The sequence below is a fragment of the Argentina silus genome (assembly GCF_951799395.1).
Source record: "Argentina silus genome assembly, chromosome: 8".
Classification (NCBI taxonomy): Eukaryota; Metazoa; Chordata; class Actinopteri; order Argentiniformes; family Argentinidae; genus Argentina; species Argentina silus.
This window is the reverse complement of record NC_139662.1, coordinates 14042703-14062502: the sequence shown is the minus strand read 5'-3', so window position 1 is coordinate 14062502 and position 19800 is coordinate 14042703. Positions and strand designations below refer to the sequence as shown.

Sequence of the window (19800 nt, the reverse complement as noted above, 5' to 3'; positions counted from 1 at the left end):
GTGTGTGTGTGTGTGTGTGTGTGTGTGTGTCACATTCACACAGTACAGTTTGTTGCTGCATATTGTTGTCTTGGGTATTGATGGAAAACACGTTTCTCATTAGTTTTTGATATGTGTACGTGCACGTCTGTGTATCTCTGAGAACTCTCACCACAGAGTTGTGTCTGAAACAGCGTGGAAGTGAGCTGAGGAGCTGTAGATGCTATCACTAGTCTGAAACCACACAGCATGTTATGTAATGACTCACAGAGATACAATCTCTTTCTCAAGAGACACACTGGCTCACACAAGGTGAACAGCTAGCCTGGTGCCAGACTGGTGTGTGCCATAGCCTGCTCCATTGTCGCTGTCCTGCCATACATGTAGACCTGAGGAGGCTGGTGGAGGTACAAATCGTGGAGAACGAGCTCATTGTAACACATACGTGGTGTTTGACAGTGGAGGCGTGTGTGTGTGTGTGTGTGTGTGTGTGTGTGTGTGTGTAGTCTGTTGACCAATTAAATGATGAGTGTGTGGCATTGGGGTCAGGTGACAGGTTGTTTCCCAGGGTGCAGTGCAGTGTGGTATGGTATGCTGTGGTTTGGCGTAGTGTGGCTACGTTGTGACAGTTTGACAGTGGAGGCGTGTCTTTGGTCTGTCCAATCAGATGACGAGATAACCGTGGGGAAGTTCTATGCCACCTTCCTGATACAGGACTACTTCAGGAAGTTCAAGAAACGCAAAGAGCAAGGCCTTGTGGGAGTTCACTCCTGGGAAGGTCTGAACACCACCGTTGCCCTTCAGGTGAGTCAACATAGGCTGAGACCTAGCCCCTAGCTCCTAGTCTCTAGACCTCTAGCCCCTAACCCGTAGCCCTTAGCCCCTAGTCCTTAACCCCTAACCCTGCCCCCTAGCCCCTAGCCACAACCCCTAGCTCCTAGCCCCTAGACCCCTAGCCACTAACCCCTAACCCTGCCCCCTAGCCCCTAGCGACAACCCCTAGCTCCTAGCCCCTAGACCCCTAGCCACTAACCACTAACCCCTAACCCTACCCCATAGCCCCTAGCTACTACCCCTAGCTCCTACCCCCTAGCTCCTAGCCCCTAGTCCCTAGCCCCTCCCCACTAGCCCCCTAGCTCCTAGCCCCTAGCACTTACCCACTACCCCCTAGTCCTCAGTGTGAAACTAACTCATTACCTGAAGTAGTACTTGGACATCAGCAAAGCAGCAAGCTTCAGAACCTGAATAAACACACACATCTCTGCCTGCCTGCCTGCCTGCACGCAGCTCCTCACTGTGCTGCTGAACCTCTGGACACGCTTACAGCTGCAAACCTTTGTGTGTGTGTGTGTGTGTGTGTGTGTGTGTGTGTGTGTGTGTGTGTGTGTGTATGTGTGTGTGTGTGTGTGTGTATGTGTGTGTGTGTGTATGTGCATGCATGTGTGTGTGTGTGTGTATGTAACCGTGTGTGTGTATGTGTGTGTGTCTGTGTCTGTGTCTGTGTCTGTATGTGTGTGTATGTAACCGTGTGTGTGTGTGTGTGTGCGTGTGTGTGTTTATGTAACTGTGTGTGTGTCTGTCTGCTAGCTCTGAGCTGCTCTCCTGTCCTTGTTGCAGGCTGGCCTCCGCACGCTGCATGACATTGGGCCTGAGATCCGCCGCGTCATATCATGTGACTTCCAAGACGAGGGGCTTGTCGAGGCTAACGCAGACGAGGACGAGGAGATATACAGGGTAAATGACTGTCCTAGTTACACAACACAACATATAACACAACACAACATATAACAACATATAACACAACATAGAACACAACACAACATATAACACACAGAACACAACACATAACATTACATTTACATTTACATTTATGGCATTTAGCAGACTCCTTTATCCAAAGCGACTTACAACAAATACATTTGTCTAAGTAAGTGAATCATCTATCCAACAGTCATCATAAGAAAAAGAAATCTATGCTAGGACCAGAGGCTATTGTCACAATGCTAGAAGAAGGAAGAATTACTTTATTTTTTCATTTTTATTTTTTTATTAATTTATTAATAGTAGAGAAACTTGTACATGGGGGTAGTGGGGATGAAGAGGTCTTTAGGAGGGACAGTTAAGATGTAGCCGGAAGAGATGGGTCTTCAATCTACGGCGGAAGATAGATAGTGACTCTGCAGTCATGACAGCAGTGGGAAGCTCGTTCCACCAGCTCCAAAAGTCGTGACCGAGTAGTGCGGCTGCTGCATCCACATAGAGGCAGCGGTGCTAGGCGGCCAGCCGAGGTGGAAGAGCGGAGTGATCGGGCAGGGGTTTGGGGGCTGAACATTGCTTGCAAGTAGGGAGGGGCTGTTCCCTTTGCCACCCGGTAGGCGAGCACCAAGGTCTTGAATCTGATGCGAGCTGCTACCGGGAGCCAGTGGAGGGTGCAAAGGAGGGGGGTGACATGGAAGAATTTGGAGAGATTGAACACCAGACGGGCGGCAGCATTCTGGTTGAGCTGTAGAGGCCTGATGGCAGAGGCGGGGAGCCCGGTAGTCGTCAAGGCGAGAGATCACAAGTGTTGACCAAGAGTTGTGCTGCTTCTTTGGTGAGGAATGGACGTATCCTACTGATGTTGTAGAGGAAGAATCTACAGGAGTGTGCTGTCGCTGTGATGTTCGCCGCACAGGATAAGTGGTTGTCAAGGATCACCCCAAGATTCTTGGCTGTCTGAGAGGAGGTCACAGTAGAGTTCTCTACTATGATGGTGAAGTCTTGGAGAGGGCAGGCTTTCCCCGGGAGGAAGAGCAGCTCAGTCTTGTTAAGGCTGAACTTGAGGTGGTGGACTGACATCCAAGCTGAAATGTCTGCAAGACACGCAGAGACACGTGTTGCCACCTGTGAGTCAGAAGGGGGGAAAGAGAGAAAGAGTTGACTGTCACCTGCGTAGCAGTGGTAGGAGAAACTATGTGAGGAAATTACCGAGCCAAGAGATAGAGGACAGAGCCTTGGGGGACCCCAGTGGTGAGGGCTCGTGGAGAGGACAGCAATCCAACACAACACAACACAACACAACACAACACAACACAACACATAACACAACATATAACACAACCCAACACAACATATAACACAACACAACGTATAACACGACACAACACAACATATAACACAACACAACACATAACACAACACAACATATAACACAACACAACATATAACACAACACAACACAACATATAATACAACACAACACAACATATAACACAACACAACATATAACACAACATATAACACAACACAACATTTTACACAACACAACACATAACACAGGGTAGGTGTCTCTGTATAATAGACTTTTCTCAAGGTGACAGTTGGAAGGAAGATGTAAGATAATGACTTGATTATCCCCTTAGGGAAACGTTGTTTGTCGCATTGTGTTGCATCAAAACACAGCACCGTATTACATAAGAGGCACATGGACAAAATATGGGCAAGAAATCCAGATCCAGGACTAACCCAACCCTTATCTTTGGTTCAGCCATTGGCTAGGTTTCAGGGGTGGGAGTGAGTTCCAGCCGTACTGGGAACACTAGCATGTCCACACTACTTAGAATGCATAGCCAACATAATTCAACATGATGTAGTATGTTAGTGTAGATATTGTAGCATAACAATATTCAATGTGAGCAGTGTGTGTGTGTGTGTGTGTGTGTGTGTGTGTGCGTGTGCGTGTGCGTGTGCATGTGTGTGTGTGACCAATGTGCCTATTATGGTATATCTGGTTCTAATGTAATGTTCCCACAGCGGAACGGTGGTCTCTTTGGCAACCACATCAACCACGTCAACAGCGACCACTGGGGCTCGTCCCACTCCACCAACGTGACCCAGCGGCCCCTCCAGGTCCCGCCCCCTTCCTGCCACGCCCCCGGGACACCCCCCCTGCCCGGCTCAGACGAAGGGGGGGCAGGCGACTCCAATTCTGTCCCCTCCTACAACCACCACTACCCCCATGCCCACCACTACTACCACCCCAACTCCACCTACCCCAAGTCCCCCAGGTCCACCAATGCCAACCTCAACAACGCCAATGTGCCCGCAGTTCTCTCCTTATCCAACGGGGGGCAGCGCCTGTCCTCTAATGGAACACCCTCCTCCAGCTCCAGATGTCGCAGGGCGGACAACTACACACACAGGAGGACACACTCTACGAGGTCAGTTAGGATGCAGTGTGTGTGTGTGTCTGTGTGCATGTGTGTGTATATACTGTTGATAAAGGTTGAGTATATTGTTGATAAAAGTCAACTATATTGTTATTAAAGGTTACATTCAGTAAATGCAATTGTAAACAAACACTGTATAGCTTCAAAACATGGTTTCAATTAAAATGTTGATTTCATGGATGGTCAGTCGTTGCATCCATACCTTCGTCTATGAAATTGAGAGTGGTTACATTTCTTCAGCCCCGTCCCTCAGCTGTTTACCAAAGAAGTGGAGAGGAGCCAGCTTTGTTGTTGTTTGAATTTCAGATTGCATCTTTAAAGGTGCTCTTTGATTCACCTCTGACCTTCTCTGGCCATAGGTCGGAGTCAGGGGGTGGCCTCTACCCCACCATTCGCCGAGAGGACCCAGGGGGTGGGGACAGCGATGATGACAGAGGGTCAGGAGAGTATTTCAGCGGGGAGGAGTACCAGGAGGATGACATCATGCTGTCCAGAGACAGGTAACACCATGGCAACAACCACCTGGTCACCAGGGTGCAACATACTCTTATTGTTCAAGTATATTGTTGATAAAGGTCAAGTATATTGTTGATAAATGTCAAGTATATTGTTGATAAAGGTCAAGTATGTTATTGATAAAGGTCAAGTATATTGTTGATAAATGTCAAGTATATTGTTGATAAAGGTCAAGTATGTTATTGATAAAGGTCAAGTATAATGTTGATAAAGGTCAAATATAATGTTGATAAAGGTCAAGTATATTGTTATTAACTCACTAACTGCCAAATAATTCCGTAACACTCACCACCTAGAGTGGCAAGTGTTTTATGTGGTATTTACCTAGCAATAACGTTGATTGGCTACAAAATGAAGCATCATAATTTCTGCATTTGTGGTGAATAAGTCACCCTTGGCACTCTAGAATGTTGACAATAAGTCACCCTTGGCACTAAATGAGTTAAAGGTTAAGTATATTGTCTGTTGTGCAGGATGGCCCATAATAAGGAGCTTCAGGACCATCAGAGTGACTTTGATCTAGAAGCATCCAGGGATTGCCAACAGTCGGACTGTTTCTATGACGACGACCAACAGCCCATCTACCAGGATGGTCGGCGGTCGCCTAAGAGACGGCTCCTCCCCTCCACACCTCACTGTGAGGGTTCTATGAGTCTTAGTAGCTAGGTCACCTGTGAAATATCACCTTTGAAATATCTAGATGATTCAACCCAAATCAATTTAATTCAACACTCTATTAAGTGGTCGGGATAGTAGGGGCAATTAAGCACACAATGACGTGACACAATCCTTACCTATAATACATATAATACTCCATCGTAAACTGTAGATATACTGTACATCACATTTAAACAAACTTTTTCACAAACAGACAAACAGCTACACCAATCACAAGGACACATGTATTGTTTGGTTTAGCTTGTATTGTCTGTTAACATAATCCATCACTGTAGTGACAGAGCTGTGAGTGACAGCTGTGTCTGCTGTGCCTTCCAGCCCCCCACAGACCCTCCTTCAACTTTGAGTGTCTCCGGAGACAGCACAGCCAGGACCAGATCCCCCTGTCCCCTGCCCTTCTCCACCGCACAGCTCTACCTCTCCACCTGATGCAGCAACAGGTACACACACACACACACACACACACACACACACACACATGGACGCACACACACACTCACACACACACGGACGGACGCACACACACACACAGATTGTGTTTTTTGAGTTGACCCTTGACCTCCTCTCTCCGGTTGCCTAGGTAATGGCGGTTGCTGGTCTGGATGCCAGTAGAATACAGCGTCTCTCGCCAACGCGCTCACTACGCTCCTGGGCCACGCCCCCTGCCTCACCCATCACCAGGAACCGCTCACCCAACTACACACCTCTCATACAGGTCTGAGTCTGTGTGTGTGTGTGTGTGTGTGTGTGTGTGTGTGTGTGTGCGCGTGCGTGTGTGTATGCGTGCATGCATGTGCATGTGTTTATGTGTGTATGTTTTGTGAGCAGTACACCTAGCTCTGTGTGTGTGTATGGTCTATGTGTGTGTGTTTGTGTGTGTCCAGGTGGACTGGCGTGGGCCCTGCAGTGTGAGCAGCACCCCAGGCTCGGCCCGACGGAGCTCCTGGTACACTGACGCCCCCTCGGCCCCCCTGGGCCACGGCTACTCCCCCTCCCTCCTCCAGATCCCCCCAGAGTACCGCAGACAGTACCACCAGAAGAGGGGCAGTGCCAACAGTCTGGTGGAGGCCGTGAGTAGCCCTGGCACCTAGATGTTGTACTGGGGGACACACGATACTCACACACACACAGATGACGCTACAGCAGTCACTCTGACTGGACATGAGACAATACGCACACACACAGGCACGCACCCACACACACACACACACACACACACACACACACACACACACATATACAGGCAGGCATGCACACACGCATGCGAGCATGCACGCACACACACCCACGCACATGCACGCATGCATGCACCCATTGCATGGAACGTAATGAGGAATGGTATCAAACACAACGTTTGTGTACCATTCCTCATTCGGTTCCATGCATTACAATGAGCCCGTCCTCCGATTTCTACCTCCACCAGCCTCCCCTGGTACCCCCCCAGTACCCCCCCAGTAGATGAGTCCTGGACCAAGGTATTGAATGTTGCTTGGAGATATCTCTGAATCAGCTGTAACAATGTTGGGCAGATGGGGTATGATTAACACAGCCAACTTTAAAAAAAAAAAACAAAAAAACAACAACAACTATAATTTGTTTAATTTGTATTTCTTTCTCCTCTTTCGTGTCTCAGGTGTTGATCTCTGAAGGACTAGGAAAGTACGCCAAGGATCCCAAATTCGTGGCGGCGACGAAAAACGAGATCGCCGACGCCTGTGAGATGACCATCGACGAGATGGAGAGCGCAGCTAACAACCTGCTGAACGGCAGTATGGGTAACGGGGCGGGGCCTGGGGCCACGGACACACTGGCGACGGTGAGCCTCAGGGACTGCAGTATCCATGACTACAGCGACGAGGAACCGGATACGAGTGGGAAGTGTGAGGAGGACTTAACGGACGAGATGATCGTCATCACCACGCTATAGCGGTCACTCTGACTGGACACACACACTCACACACACACACACTCACACACAAACACACACACACACACACACACACACACACACACAACAGCATCACTCAGATTAAAGACAAAGACAACACATAAAACAGGTGAACAAAAAAGTGCCTTTCTTTCTTTCTTTCTGTGGAGTGGAGGATGGAATCACTGCCAGAGGTGGAAGAGTGAACGGATGGAGAGAGGGTAGATGGAGGGATACACTACAGCTCCGCCTACAGAGAAGTCACCTATCTTGGCGTACTGCTAAAATCTCTCCCAGAGAAAGGGAGGATGAGAGAGAGATGGAGGAATGGATAATCTCAAATGTGTTGAACCATGCAGTTAGGGTTGTGTCCCTCCACACAGCAGCGGCTTGATATGAAAGCACATATCAGTGAAATCATATTCCCCCACCCCTGCCTCCCCCTCCCTGGTCTCCCTCATCCGCCTTACCCTTTACACAGTTGAGAATAAGAGATGGAAACTGACACGCAACACTATGAATACTGTGAACAACAATACTAAAGACAAGTGTTTGGGCTACAGCAATGTTGCAGACTCAACATGGAGGCGTGTAAGAGATACTATCACTATCACACATGCACAGCAACAGACACTCGCAGACAGAGATTGCTTTTAATATGAAGAGAAAATCTTTATTTATTTGTATAAATATATATAGAATGCTCTATATTTTATTTATTTTATATAGGAATTATCCTCCCCAATGGTATGTAATAGATAGACGCCATTTTATTTGTAATGATTGTCGATTGTGTTTTGCCTTTTTTCTGATAGAATGCATTGTGTTCGCGCATAATTCTAGAACGCACATGATGAAGATATGCTTTCTCTGAAGTGTGCATAATGTTCCTTGGTCTCTGTCGGCTTGTTCGAAATGTTACTTTATGAGAAAGAGTTTATTTACATAACTTGTGCAGAAGTTCACTACAAGGCTCCAACCCGCCCTCTACGACTAACCAGCATAGTCCACTGCTAACACTTCAGGGTACTTTTCAAAACAACGTTGTTGAACTGAACACTGTCAAATACGACAAAATTCTATCTGAGGTTCACTGTGCTTTTTCCAACTGCGTAGTTTTCATGAAAAAAAAAAAAGAAACGCTGACCTTTATGTGCAACGAAAGGGCTCCTTCAGTATAACACCAAAAGGGAAAATGTACAGATGTGCTTTTTAAGATTCACACGGGTGTGGCCAACTAAGCTCTAATATTGATATGCATTTTCTAAACATGTGTAAAATGTAAACTCCAGGATGACGTAAACCCCAGGTATGCTACCATACATGTCAGGGATATAAAATGTGTGAGATGTGTAAAATGTGTTATTGACCAATGAATTGGTGTTTACAACATTGAAGTTCTCTTCAGCACTAGTAAATACTGAGCACTACAAATTATAATCATAGACTCAAGGTGACATGAGATGGAGACTCAGCAAACTGATAACATTTAAAAAAAAATCATAATCTCAGTTTCTTTTGAATTGTTTCATAAGATAAAATGTAAAAAGAAACTTTTAAAAAAAATGTTTTCCTGGATTTCCTGTCTGCGGGAATTTTGGTCGTCTCCGTTTCACTCAAAAGACCGGCCAAGAGAGTGAAATGTGATTATGTGATTGCAATCCTTTAACCAAAACCTCTTTGATCAGCGTGTATATGAAGATAGTACATGAAAATAGATATACACAACTGAGACAGACACGGTTTGTAATACGTGTGCAATTCAGTTTTATTTTTTGTACAACTCTGTTTTAGAGACAGACGCTTTAAAACAATGTTGACAGCAATATAAAAACATGTACAGTGTGTAAATGAAGGTGTAAAAAGATTAATTGTACTTGAAGAGTCCTGCTTTCTACCCGCTAACTAACGCTGATTCTTTGTAGCAGATTAGTACCTTTTAGATTTTGTACCGATCGGTTAAAAACTCTTTTTTATTATATTTTTGCTTTTAATCTCTTTAATATTTTGCCTGGAATTGACTGCTGGTCGATAACTTCGTAATGATCACAACCGAATAAACGCTCTCTGAGATCTACGTCAGAGGGACAGAATCTGTTGTCAACGTGTGTGTACGTGCGTGCGTGTGTGTTAGTGTCTACTCACAGACTGGAACTTAAAAAATAAACATACATGAATACCGTACTCATTTTTCACAATCACAGTTTGTTTTGATTTTCTGGGTGCTACAACTTCAATACTACAGAACAATAATGTAAGACTTGAGTCATTCTTCATTTCAATCCGAGACTAACTCAGTAACCCCACCATGAGGGTTCAAATACTGTGCATGCATATGAGACTACTGCAGCAATAATGTAGCTCACTTAGCTGAGGGTATTAGTGTTAGCTTACCTCCATAACATACTTCATGTGATTTACAAGTAGCGTTAGCTTAGCTTCATATACTATATAAAACATAATTCATTGAGGCACTGTAGTGATGGCAGGTGATACATACAATGATACATAATAATACTTAAATCAAGACATCATGTCTTAACACTAACATGATTGGCAGAATGGTGAATTCAGTCTCTCATCTAAAGCTTATTCATCATATAAAACAACTCTCAAATCATTGTAAACATCAATGTAAACGATTAAATTTCCATCTTAGACCAACTGGCAAAATAATAACTATATTTTTATTGTCAACCCTTTTCAGGGTTTCTGATTCCTGGTTCCGACCATAACCACGGTTGAGTTTGGATCCCTTCTATTCACCCCATACTGTGCATTCCTTCATGGTCCCTCATGGATTTACAGCATAGGGCTGGTGTAAGCATGAGTTAGAGGGAGTTGCACCACATCACTTGCACCAGTCCATTCCAGGGGAGGCTGGTGAAGGCAGAAATCGGAGGACATGCGCATTATATGCATGGAACGGAATGAGGAATGATATCAAACATGTGTGCATGGAATGATACAATTTTTCACTCTGTTCCATGCATTACAATGAGCCTGATGTCTACCTCCACCAGCCTCTACTGCTAGGGTGTAATCTGAGTACCATTCCCCTAGTGTAGTGTGTCCCCAATACAATGTATAGGTTCCAGCCTCCCCTGGTCCATTCCTTTCAAAGCGACGAGGGAGAGGGAAGTAAACAAGGAGAAGCATGGAGAATGGGACTGTGACCAAAGTACACACATATGTTAAGAGGGCGGGGAAGAGTGTCAAACCCACAACCCAAAGTATGCTGGTGTTGATCTAACCTGTCATTCATATCTTTCAGGTTAAAACCTTTGACTATAATTATGCTTTCAACCGACACTTTAAGGACGATACCATTCCACATTCCATTCCATGCATTACAATGAGCCCGTTCCCCGATTTCTACCGCCACTGGTCTAGTAGAGGCTAGGGCTAGTTTGTGGTCTACAGGGGTGTGTGTGTGTGTGTGTGTGTGTGTGGCTCATCTCTGCGTCTCCAGAGACAGGGGCTGGTACACGGGCACGCCGGGGTCCCGCAGCGCCGGGCGCCCTCTGATGATGTCAGCAGCCTTCTCCGCTATCATGATGGTGGGTGCGTTGAGGTTGCCACTGACAACGCTGGGCATGATGGAGGCGTCAACCACGCGGAGCCCCTCCAGACCCAGCACACGCGTGTGGGGGTCCACCACCGCCAGGGGGTCCGAGGATGAGCCCATCTTACACGTGCAGGACGGGTGGTAGGCGCTATCTGCCTTGCGACGCACAAATGCGTCGATCTCGGCGTCCGACTGGACCTGGGGTCCCGGCTGTACCTCAGGACCACGGAATGGGTCGAAGGCCTTCTGGGCAAAGATCTCCCGAGAGAGTTTCACGCTCTCCCTAAACTCCCACACGTCAATGTCTAAGGAGGAGAGGAGGAGAGGAAGGGGGGGGGGGGGAGAGGAGAGAGGAAGAGGTGAGAGAGAGAGGAGGGGAGAGGGAAAGAAAAAGAAAGATACAGAGAGAGAGAGAGGAGATAGGTCACATATCAACTTAAAGGTTGGTTGAGTTTTCATTCTGACCTTTTCCATTTTGCATGTGTGTGGGTGAGAGCGGAGAGACATCACCACAACGTCTACGAGTGTCAATGTGGTGTTGACGCATGTTTGATACCATTCATTATTCCTTTCCATGCATGACAATGAGCCCTTCCTCAGATGTCTATGTTCACCAGCCTCCCACCAGCAATGGAATATTTAAGGTGTGGGCTAGATGGAATCTTCCATCAGATTTAGGTTGTTTACAGTCAGGTTCTTTTGAAATTCATTGTTTGTATTTCTAGATAATTACATTTCAACCTGTATTTCTACAGAAGTGCTGTAGTGTGCCAAGCCAGGAACAGTGTTATTATCCCCCAGGTAATTATTGCAGGTAAATGTCAGTGTGTGCGTGTGTGTGTGTGTGTGTGTGTGAGGCCTTACCCGTCGAGAGGTAATTGGGCTGAAGGACGGGATGGTCCAGTGGGTTGGCACTCTTCAGCTTCAACCAGCCAACACTAGTGCTTCTCATTGGTCCGACATGAACCTGTCACACATCAAAAAGGGCATCTCATTGGTCGGGGGATCAAAAGGACTAATAGTCTACCATTTCACTGGAAAAATGATTCAACTTGTGTTTGTTTGGCCGTAAATGAACAAGGGCAAATTTCTCTGGAAACAGTAACCGTAATCAGGATGTGATCAAATACTTTTACAGCCTGTATGTGTTTGATACCATTCCTCATTCCGTTCCATGCATTACAATGAACCCGTCCTCTGATTTCTACCTCCACCAGCCTCCACTGCTGTACTGGGTTGCGTCAGGATGTTTCTAAGGGCTGGCAGGATCTGGCAAGAGCAGCTGTCGGGGCAACATGCTCACACACACTTCAAACTGATAAAGTATTTACAAGTGTTTCTAAGAAAAAAGAAAAGGAATGTACAGGAACAGAATGAGACTTGAATCGGAGCATGGAGGGATGAGGGAAGGGCACTCGCACGCACACAAGCACGCACACACGCACGCACACACGCACACACACACGCACACAAACGCACGCACGCACGCACGCACGCACGCACGCACACACCTGGTAGGCCTCTATCTTGGAGGCGACGCGGCCGTGGTCGATGACCTGTGAGGGCAGGAAGTGGAACTGTATGTCAGGGTGGGCAACACCTCCTTTGCTCCGGATGAAGCCCCCACTCTCCAGGTGAGATGTGGCCCCGTATCCTGGGGGGGAGAGAGAGAGAGAGAGAGAGAGAGAGAGAGAGAGAGAGAATTAGGACGATATCCGTTAATTATAAAAGTCCAGAAAAGAGCTGTTAAATTCTACAACCACCTAAAAAAAACTGTACCTGTTTGTGTGTGTGTGTGTGTGTGTGTGTGTGTGTGTGTGTGGTACCGGTGTCTGTTCGACCCGTGTGTGTAGTGGAGGTGTGTGTGTCTCGTACCTGTGTGTTGGAGGAGCCACTCCAAGCCGATTTTGACCATATGGAAGGGCTTCTGGGCCTTGTACAGGGTGATGGGCTGAGTACACTGCTGCTGGACATACAACTCTAGATGATCCTGAAGATTACTGCCCACTCCTGCAGACACACACATGCACGCACATGCGCGCACACACACACACACACACACACAAACACACACACACACACACACACACAATGTAAGTAGTGTGAATAAGACATCACCGAAATGTCAAATAAATGTTGACATCTCTTTTGAACAGTTTAGCAACTTCATGTCTACATGGATTGGCAATGTGCTAGCTAGTTAACTGTGACATGAACTTTCATCAACCTAGACTGTAGGTAAACCTAGCCTGTCACTTTGCTGTCATATGGCTGTCTGTTGCATAACAGAACACCCACAGGAACAAACTAGCGACCAAGTCAAACCACTTGGCTTCCGTTCCTGTGACCTGAACTGACAGGACAGTGGGTCATAGTGGTCAGTGGCCTGACCAGCTGACTAAAGGTCAGAGGTGGTCAGAGAGAGAGGTCACCTGGGAGATGCTGGACCACAGGGATGTCCAGCTGTTTGAGGTCGTCTGCGTTACCCACCCCAGACAGCATCAGGAGCTGGGGGGAGTTGATGGCCCCCCCACTGAGAATGACCTCTTTATCAGCAAACACCTGAGAGAGGGAAAGAGAGGGGGGGGGGGGACAGAAAATGTGAGGGAGGATAAAAGCAACAGAACAGAGGGCAGCTTTAACATCAAACACGTTTTAAGAACACTGAGAATGTCCTCCTAATATCTATTATTGACACGTGTTTGATACAATTCCTCATTCCGTTCCATGCATTACAATGAGCCCGTCCTCTGATTCCTACCTCCACCAGCCTCCCCTGATCTATTCAAATGCACTGCACCTGACTATGAGAAGACCATGGAGATCTACACTGACCAGAGAGCTATGGTGTCTCTCCTATACTGTATTGCTGTCATTTGCTTGTTGAATATCCTATATCGACCTCTACACACCTCAGCCCGCCCACCACAGAATTACAATACGATGAAGACTCTGTGAGTCTTACCTTTTTCTTCTGTCCGTTCTGCATGTACTCCACACCCACAGCCCTCCTCCCCTCAAACAGGACCTTGGTGGTCAGACAGCGCACCTCTGTCTTCAGGTTGGGTCTGCTCACCACGGGACGTAAGTAGGCACTGGCTGTGCTCCACCTTTTACCTGGGGAGGGGGGATGGGGGGAGAGGGGGTTGGGGAGGGGAGAAATGTTAGAGTTAAGAGGGGGAAGCGGAAAGATATGAGACACAGCACACACATGCGCACACACACACACACACACACACACCACATCAACCCTCCCCCACACACACACACCTCCCGAATCATCCACACACACCTACCTTTATAAACGGTCATGTCCATCCAGCCCAGTCCCTCCTGTTGGTGTCCGTTCATATCGTCCGTGAACGGGTACCCGGCCTGCTGCCCTGCCTCGATGAACGCTCGGTGGAGAGGGTGGTCCGTCTTCCCCCGGGACACGTGCAGTGGCCCCCCGCCCCCCCGGTACCGGTCCCCCCCCAGCTCATGGCACTGCGCCTTGCGGAAGTAGGGCAGGCAGTGCTCGTAGTCCCAGCCCTCGGCCCCCTCCCTCTGCCAGCGGTTGTAGTCCTCGGCGTGGCCTCGGATGTAGACCATGGCGTTGAGGGACGAGGAGCCCCCCCACACCCGGCCCCGCGGCCAGTACAGCACCCGCTCGTCCATGTGCTTCTGGGGCTGGGTGTGGTAGAACCAGTTGTACTTGTGGTCACAGAGGTTGTAGATCAGGGCGGCGGGCATGTGGATCTTCCAGGAGAGGCGGGGGCTGCCCAGGACCATGTCCCTGGGGCCGGCTTCCAGGAGGAGCACCGACTCCTTGGTGTCCTCAGTCAGACGGTGGGCCAGGACGCAGCCGGCCGAGCCGGCACCCACCACCACGTAGCTGAAGGACGGGGTGGTGTGGGTCTGGGGGTGGGTGGCGGTGGTGCTGAATCTGCAGGTGGTGGCCTGGGTTTGGGTCAAAGCTGCAGGTGAGGTGGTTAACGTGGGTCTGGAGACCCCAATCATCCTCACCCCCGCCCTCAGCCTCAAATGGACCCCTATGCCTGACATGACGGCACACAACATACTGGCTCTGAAAGTCCTGTTCTCATTCACTGTCCCTCTTACTCCAACATGCAGCAGACCAACACCTCAAATACTGGAGCAGACCTGTGGACATACAACCAATCAAACACTCCAACAACACTCAATGTTCTTATTTGTAATGTTCATATTAAGCATGTTCATGTTAAGCATGTAACACATGTAAAATGCTATGCATCATTCGCAGAAAGATAAATTGTATGGACATACCATTAAACAAACACAATGATATTTACATAACAAATAAAATAGTATTAGTGTGCAGCAGTATCGGTAGGCTACTATAGGCTATGCACATTCCATTAATGCGTAATTACATATAAGATCAAGATCAAAGCCAGCCCAAACAACACATAAACCTAAATGATATACCTAGACACCAGTTTTGAAAATGTTAATGTTATACATTGCGATAAAAAAAGTTGTTACTTCGAAGTGGAGTCAATTTCACCGAGTTGAGCTTCATATAGAGATCAAACAACACACAATACAAAGTCCACTACAAAGTCCTGCGCACACGCGCAGTGCACACTGACAGAGGAGATTCTGAGGTGCTTTTAATCGTTAAAGAAATCAAAGTATTTGACTCAATGGGAGATATGACAACATTATAGCTGTTGTGTCTGGCTACTTCGGGCAGCAGTGGACTCCTAAGGACATCATACTGACATGGGGAGGGGGCTCTATGGGGGAGGTTTCGTACGTCCTCTCGAGTTTCACTTGCAGAATCGCAAACAAACAACTTCCATTCATATTGTAACATATGCAGCTAATGTTGCAACTACAATAATGTCACCAGATCACACGAAACAATGTGAATCCTTATTAAATCCTTGACGTGACAGTTATTTAGACTATAATAAAAAAAAGTCAAAGAAAAAAAGTCAAAGAACTAAACTTCGGAGTGGATTAGATTGTTGCGAGGCAGGCAAACCGACTAAGCAAAACGTAGCGGCATATTTGACACAAAGCGGCAACAATGTAAGATAACTTTTGTCAAAATTGAGTAGACTATTTGCTGCTTAGAAAACGAACAGTAAAACAAAAACGGGTTACTCACTGCTGCTCTCTTAACTCAGGCTGCTACAGCTGGTAGGAAGCGATTAGGGCGGAGTTACGGTTACCTGGACAATGAAATGTATCCGAATATCATGCTCAGATCGCAGAGGGCAGAATAAACGTCAGAGGGCGGAAATATCAAATGAAATATAGGGAGTTAAGCAAGTGCTTGGGATATTGACATTTTCGGCTGATGGGGCGATCTCGTTCATGATATCGAGTGAATCGTTTTTTTTTCCCATCATGTGGAGTTTACTTTTGCTTGTTGTTTCAAAAGTGCTCACTGCTTATGGGATACCTGAAATTGTAAGATATACATTTTTATATCAACAGCATGCGTTATAATTTCATACTTCACAACTGTCATATTTTGGTCAACGGTTATCCATTTTAGATATGTACATTGATCATCTTATTTGTTTATTTTGTTTCCATTTCAGAGTCTCATCTGTGAGGATACCTTATCAGGTGGGTGATCATCTGCACGATTCTATGTGAAATTCTATAGAGCAAGTCAAGCTCCAAAGTGTCCGCTTTAGTTGCCAAAACCTAGGCTATAACCTAGTCTATAGCTTATAAAACACTAGGATCAAATACATGGTTGATGTAACTGTTTGGGAGGAAAACTAAGGAGACCTGACTGACCAGCAAACTAAATTTGTTTTAACCCTCCTGTGGTGAAACTCTTACAGCAGTTTCATGTCCTCTCAAGAGTAATTCGATTTGATGACAGAGGTACACGACATGCCCGCTGGCAAAACGACAAACTGGCTGCTATCAGGGAGTTTTGTGTTAAAATAATAGCAGTGCGAACACCATGAGTGGCAGGGTAGCAACGAACACTACAGGAAGGTTAAGGTTAATGTTAAAGTAAGGGTCAGTTTTTGGTTTTGACCTCGTCGGGCTGTCAATGGAATGCAGGTTCGGAAGGTCCGTTTAGGCCCGCCCTCAGTGTAACGGTCTGTCTTCCTATTCAAGCATTCCCAGAAGGGTTCTCGATCGATGCCACGGCCTGTCCCTCTATTCTGGATGCGCTCGAAGTCCACGTGATCCCGTATAACGGACACAGAGGGTACAGGATGCTGAATGTAAGCTGGGCGGTCAACATCGACGGTATTTTGAGCTTGTTTGAAACAATTACATTCCATATTTTTCAGCGAATTATTTCGTATTTATTGCATGTACGTATTGCAATAAAAAAAAAGTGTATTACTTTTTTGCAGCAAGTATAGATTATCTAAAAGGAACTTGGATCGTAATTAATAATGACGACAGATACATCTGTAAGTATCTACCACCCTTGACCGAAGACAACGTGCGTGGTGCCAAGCAGGTAACCCTTTCTAAATCACACATGATCACACGATATTTAGACATAATGATATTTAATAATGATGATAATATTATTAAAACATTTTTAGATAAGCACCTTTCAAAACACCCAAGGCCACTCAACATTAAACAAAAATAGATATAATATAGTCTATTCAGCAGTCTTTATCTCAGTGTTGGTGTGATTGATACTCTTCTGCATACCTCCAGCTGTGGTTCCATCACTTGGTGCCCACAGACCCAGGGATTGTGGCCATCATCAGCGTGTTTAATGTGCCTATACCTCCATATGGAGGTGGGGATTATTCAAAGGATGAAATGTTGGACATTCCAGATGGTAAGTTTATTTTATTTATTGTGTGTGTGTCTGTCTGTCTGTAGCCTTGTCTGTCTGTGTGTGTGTGTGTGTGTGTGTGTGTGTGTGTGTGTGTGTGTGTGTGTGTGTGTGTGTGTGTGTGTGTGTGTGTGTGCAGTAGCAGACTAGCCTTCTAACCATTTCTAACTTCCACCCAATCTTCATCTGATTCATCATTATGAAGGGCTGGGATTTCCATGTATTCAGTAAACTGCACTTTCACGTTTTTTTTAAATTTCTTTTTTTAAAGATGAGCACAGTACCTCAGTCCCTACTGTGAAGCCAACCAGTGTTAGGATCCCTCCCTCCCTCCCTCATGCCATTCATTCAGAGTTCAACAATGTTCTGATGGTGTGTATTGGATGTGCAACTGGGCTGTTGGTATTAGCCTGCTACATTACTCTGGGTAGGTATGATATCAGAACCCACCTGGAATGGTATCAAACACACCATTCCTCATTCCATTCCATGCATTACAACAAGCCTGTCCTCCGATTTCTACCTCCACCAGCCTCCCCAGCTGTATTGTGATTCCATAGTAACCTCCCTCCTCCCTCTCCCCCTCATTCATTTCCTTCTCCAGTTAAGGTGTACAGAAGACTTTCAAACAGCCCCTTCACAGAGCTTCCCAACTTCCCTCCCGTCCAGGTGTTGGTCCTGGTAGTGTACCCTGCCGGGAACCCTGTCTTCCAGAGGGCCGTGGTGGCATTCGCTGAGTTCCTGAAGTGGCACGAAGGCTGCCACGTCTCCATCGACATGTGGCAAAGCCGCCAACTGGCAGAGCAGGGGCCCATGCACTGGTTGGCCGAACGGGCCATGTCCGCAGACAGGGTATTGGTCATCAGCCCTCAGACCCAGTCCACCTCCTTCCCTAGCTCTGGCCCGACAGGGGTGAACACGGTCCTGGTACCGGCCGCGACCCATGACCTCTTCCTTCTGGTCCTCAACATGGTGGCGAGCCTCGCCTGGAGCCCCAGTGACATGGCCAAGTTCTGGGTGGTGCAGCTAGGCAAGGCCCAGGAGAAGGGAGGTCTACCGGTGGAGCTGAGGGGCTGTAGGGGCTTCTGTCTGATGAATGACCTGGGGAAGCTTTGCAGACAGCTCCGTCAGCTGCAGCAGGGATCCAGCGGGGCATGGGTGAGGTCCAGGCCAGGGCCGGGCTACAATGAGAAAGCTGCAGGGAAGCTGAGAGAGGCTGTGGAGAATATAGGGACGTTGGGGAAGAGCCCTCAGCAAGGTGGTAATGGCAGGGCTACAGGAGAGCAGCAGGCTCTCTATACTACTGTGTTGTAGTCTTACACCAGTTGTAATCTATTCGTAATGTCAGTGTTTTGGTTGTTAGGTTAGGTTGGTAGGTTAGGTTGTTGCTCAATCTCATGCAATTAGCAGTCATACCTGTGACATACTGTATTGAAAAGTTACGCGTAGAAAGCTGGGACCATATATACCATATATCCCGCTAGGACCATATATACTGAAAAATGTATGCGCTCACTACAATGTAAGTTGCCTAGAATTCTTTTGTTTTGGAAATTATTTGTAGGACTATTACTAGAACATTGTTCAATGGCATTGTACTCCTTTATATGAAAAGCTGTGGGTCTATGGAAATAAATAAATACCTAAACACTCAACTATGCTAAACTCTCACTCAACTATGCTACCACAGTATTACTGCATTTACAAACATTTTTGACATTTAGCAGATGCTTTTATCCAAAGTGTCTTAGAACAAGTACATTTGTCTAAAGTGAATCATCTATACATCAGTCATCATAAGCAAACATCTATGCTAGGACCACTCTGCAACAGGGGAGGCTGGTGGAGTTAGAAATCGGAGGACAAGCTCATTGTAATGTATGGAATGGAACAGGGAATGGTATCACGTGTGTTTGATACCATTCCTGATTCCTTTCCATGCATTATAATGAGCCTGTCCATTCCCCAAGGAATGGAGCAAAACAAATAAATAGCAGGCTAAAACCAACATTTAGTTTATGAGTTCAGCCAATATTACATTCAATCAAGACCTAGATTAGGCTGTATACTATACCTGTCTGAGGCAGGGCAAACATCTGTCAAAGACGAATACTAACTGAAT

The 19800-nt window shown here is 46.7% G+C and overlaps 3 protein-coding genes across 3 annotated transcripts in view; 2 read left to right on the top strand and 1 right to left on the bottom strand.

Annotated features, from left to right (window-relative positions):
• cacna1db (calcium channel, voltage-dependent, L type, alpha 1D subunit, b) overlaps positions 1-7334 on the top strand; it is a 63873-nt gene extending 56539 nt beyond the window's left edge. Inside the window, exons 42-50 of the mRNA XM_083675520.1 lie at positions 647-783; positions 1597-1713; positions 3772-4178; positions 4547-4687; positions 5177-5340; positions 5700-5821; positions 5962-6096; positions 6266-6451; positions 7015-7334. Of these exons, the coding sequence (XP_083531646.1) occupies positions 647-783; positions 1597-1713; positions 3772-4178; positions 4547-4687; positions 5177-5340; positions 5700-5821; positions 5962-6096; positions 6266-6451; positions 7015-7308 (1703 nt within the window). The 3' untranslated portion in view covers positions 7309-7334. The remainder of the gene's footprint in view (positions 1-646; positions 784-1596; positions 1714-3771; positions 4179-4546; positions 4688-5176; positions 5341-5699; positions 5822-5961; positions 6097-6265; positions 6452-7014) is intronic.
• A 3428-nt stretch (positions 7335-10762) lies between these two features.
• On the bottom strand, positions 10763-16054 carry chdh (choline dehydrogenase; the record flags this gene model as incomplete). The annotated part of the gene is made up of 8 exons (XM_083675529.1): positions 16014-16054; positions 14173-15019; positions 13842-13993; positions 13309-13438; positions 12752-12886; positions 12388-12530; positions 11741-11843; positions 10763-11181 (listed from the first exon to the last, which is right to left on the bottom strand). The coding sequence occupies exons 2-8, from the start codon at positions 14933-14935 to the stop codon at positions 10763-10765; spliced, it is 1845 nt and encodes a 614-aa protein (XP_083531655.1). The 5' UTR covers positions 14936-15019; positions 16014-16054.
• Positions 16055-16146: 92 nt separating this feature from the next.
• On the top strand, positions 16147-19333 carry il17rb (interleukin 17 receptor B). Its single transcript, XM_083675532.1, has 7 exons — positions 16147-16318; positions 16453-16480; positions 16991-17125; positions 17236-17345; positions 17555-17681; positions 17950-18105; positions 18283-19333. The coding sequence occupies exons 1-7, from the start codon at positions 16223-16225 to the stop codon at positions 18990-18992; spliced, it is 1362 nt and encodes a 453-aa protein (XP_083531658.1). The 5' UTR covers positions 16147-16222; the 3' UTR covers positions 18993-19333.
• The last annotated feature ends 467 nt before the right edge of the window (positions 19334-19800 follow it).

Bases quoted from the DNA above. Each gene is read 5' to 3' on its own strand.
- il17rb (XM_083675532.1), top strand. From the start codon at position 16,223: ATGATATCGAGTGAATCGTTTTTTTTTCCCATCATGTGGAGTTTACTT. The intron at 16,319-16,452 runs GTAAGATATACA...TTTCCATTTCAG, and splicing joins CTTATGGGATACCTGAAATT to AGTCTCATCTGTGAGGATAC. The intron at 16,481-16,990 runs GTGGGTGATCAT...TTCCTATTCAAG, and splicing joins CTGTGAGGATACCTTATCAG to CATTCCCAGAAGGGTTCTCG.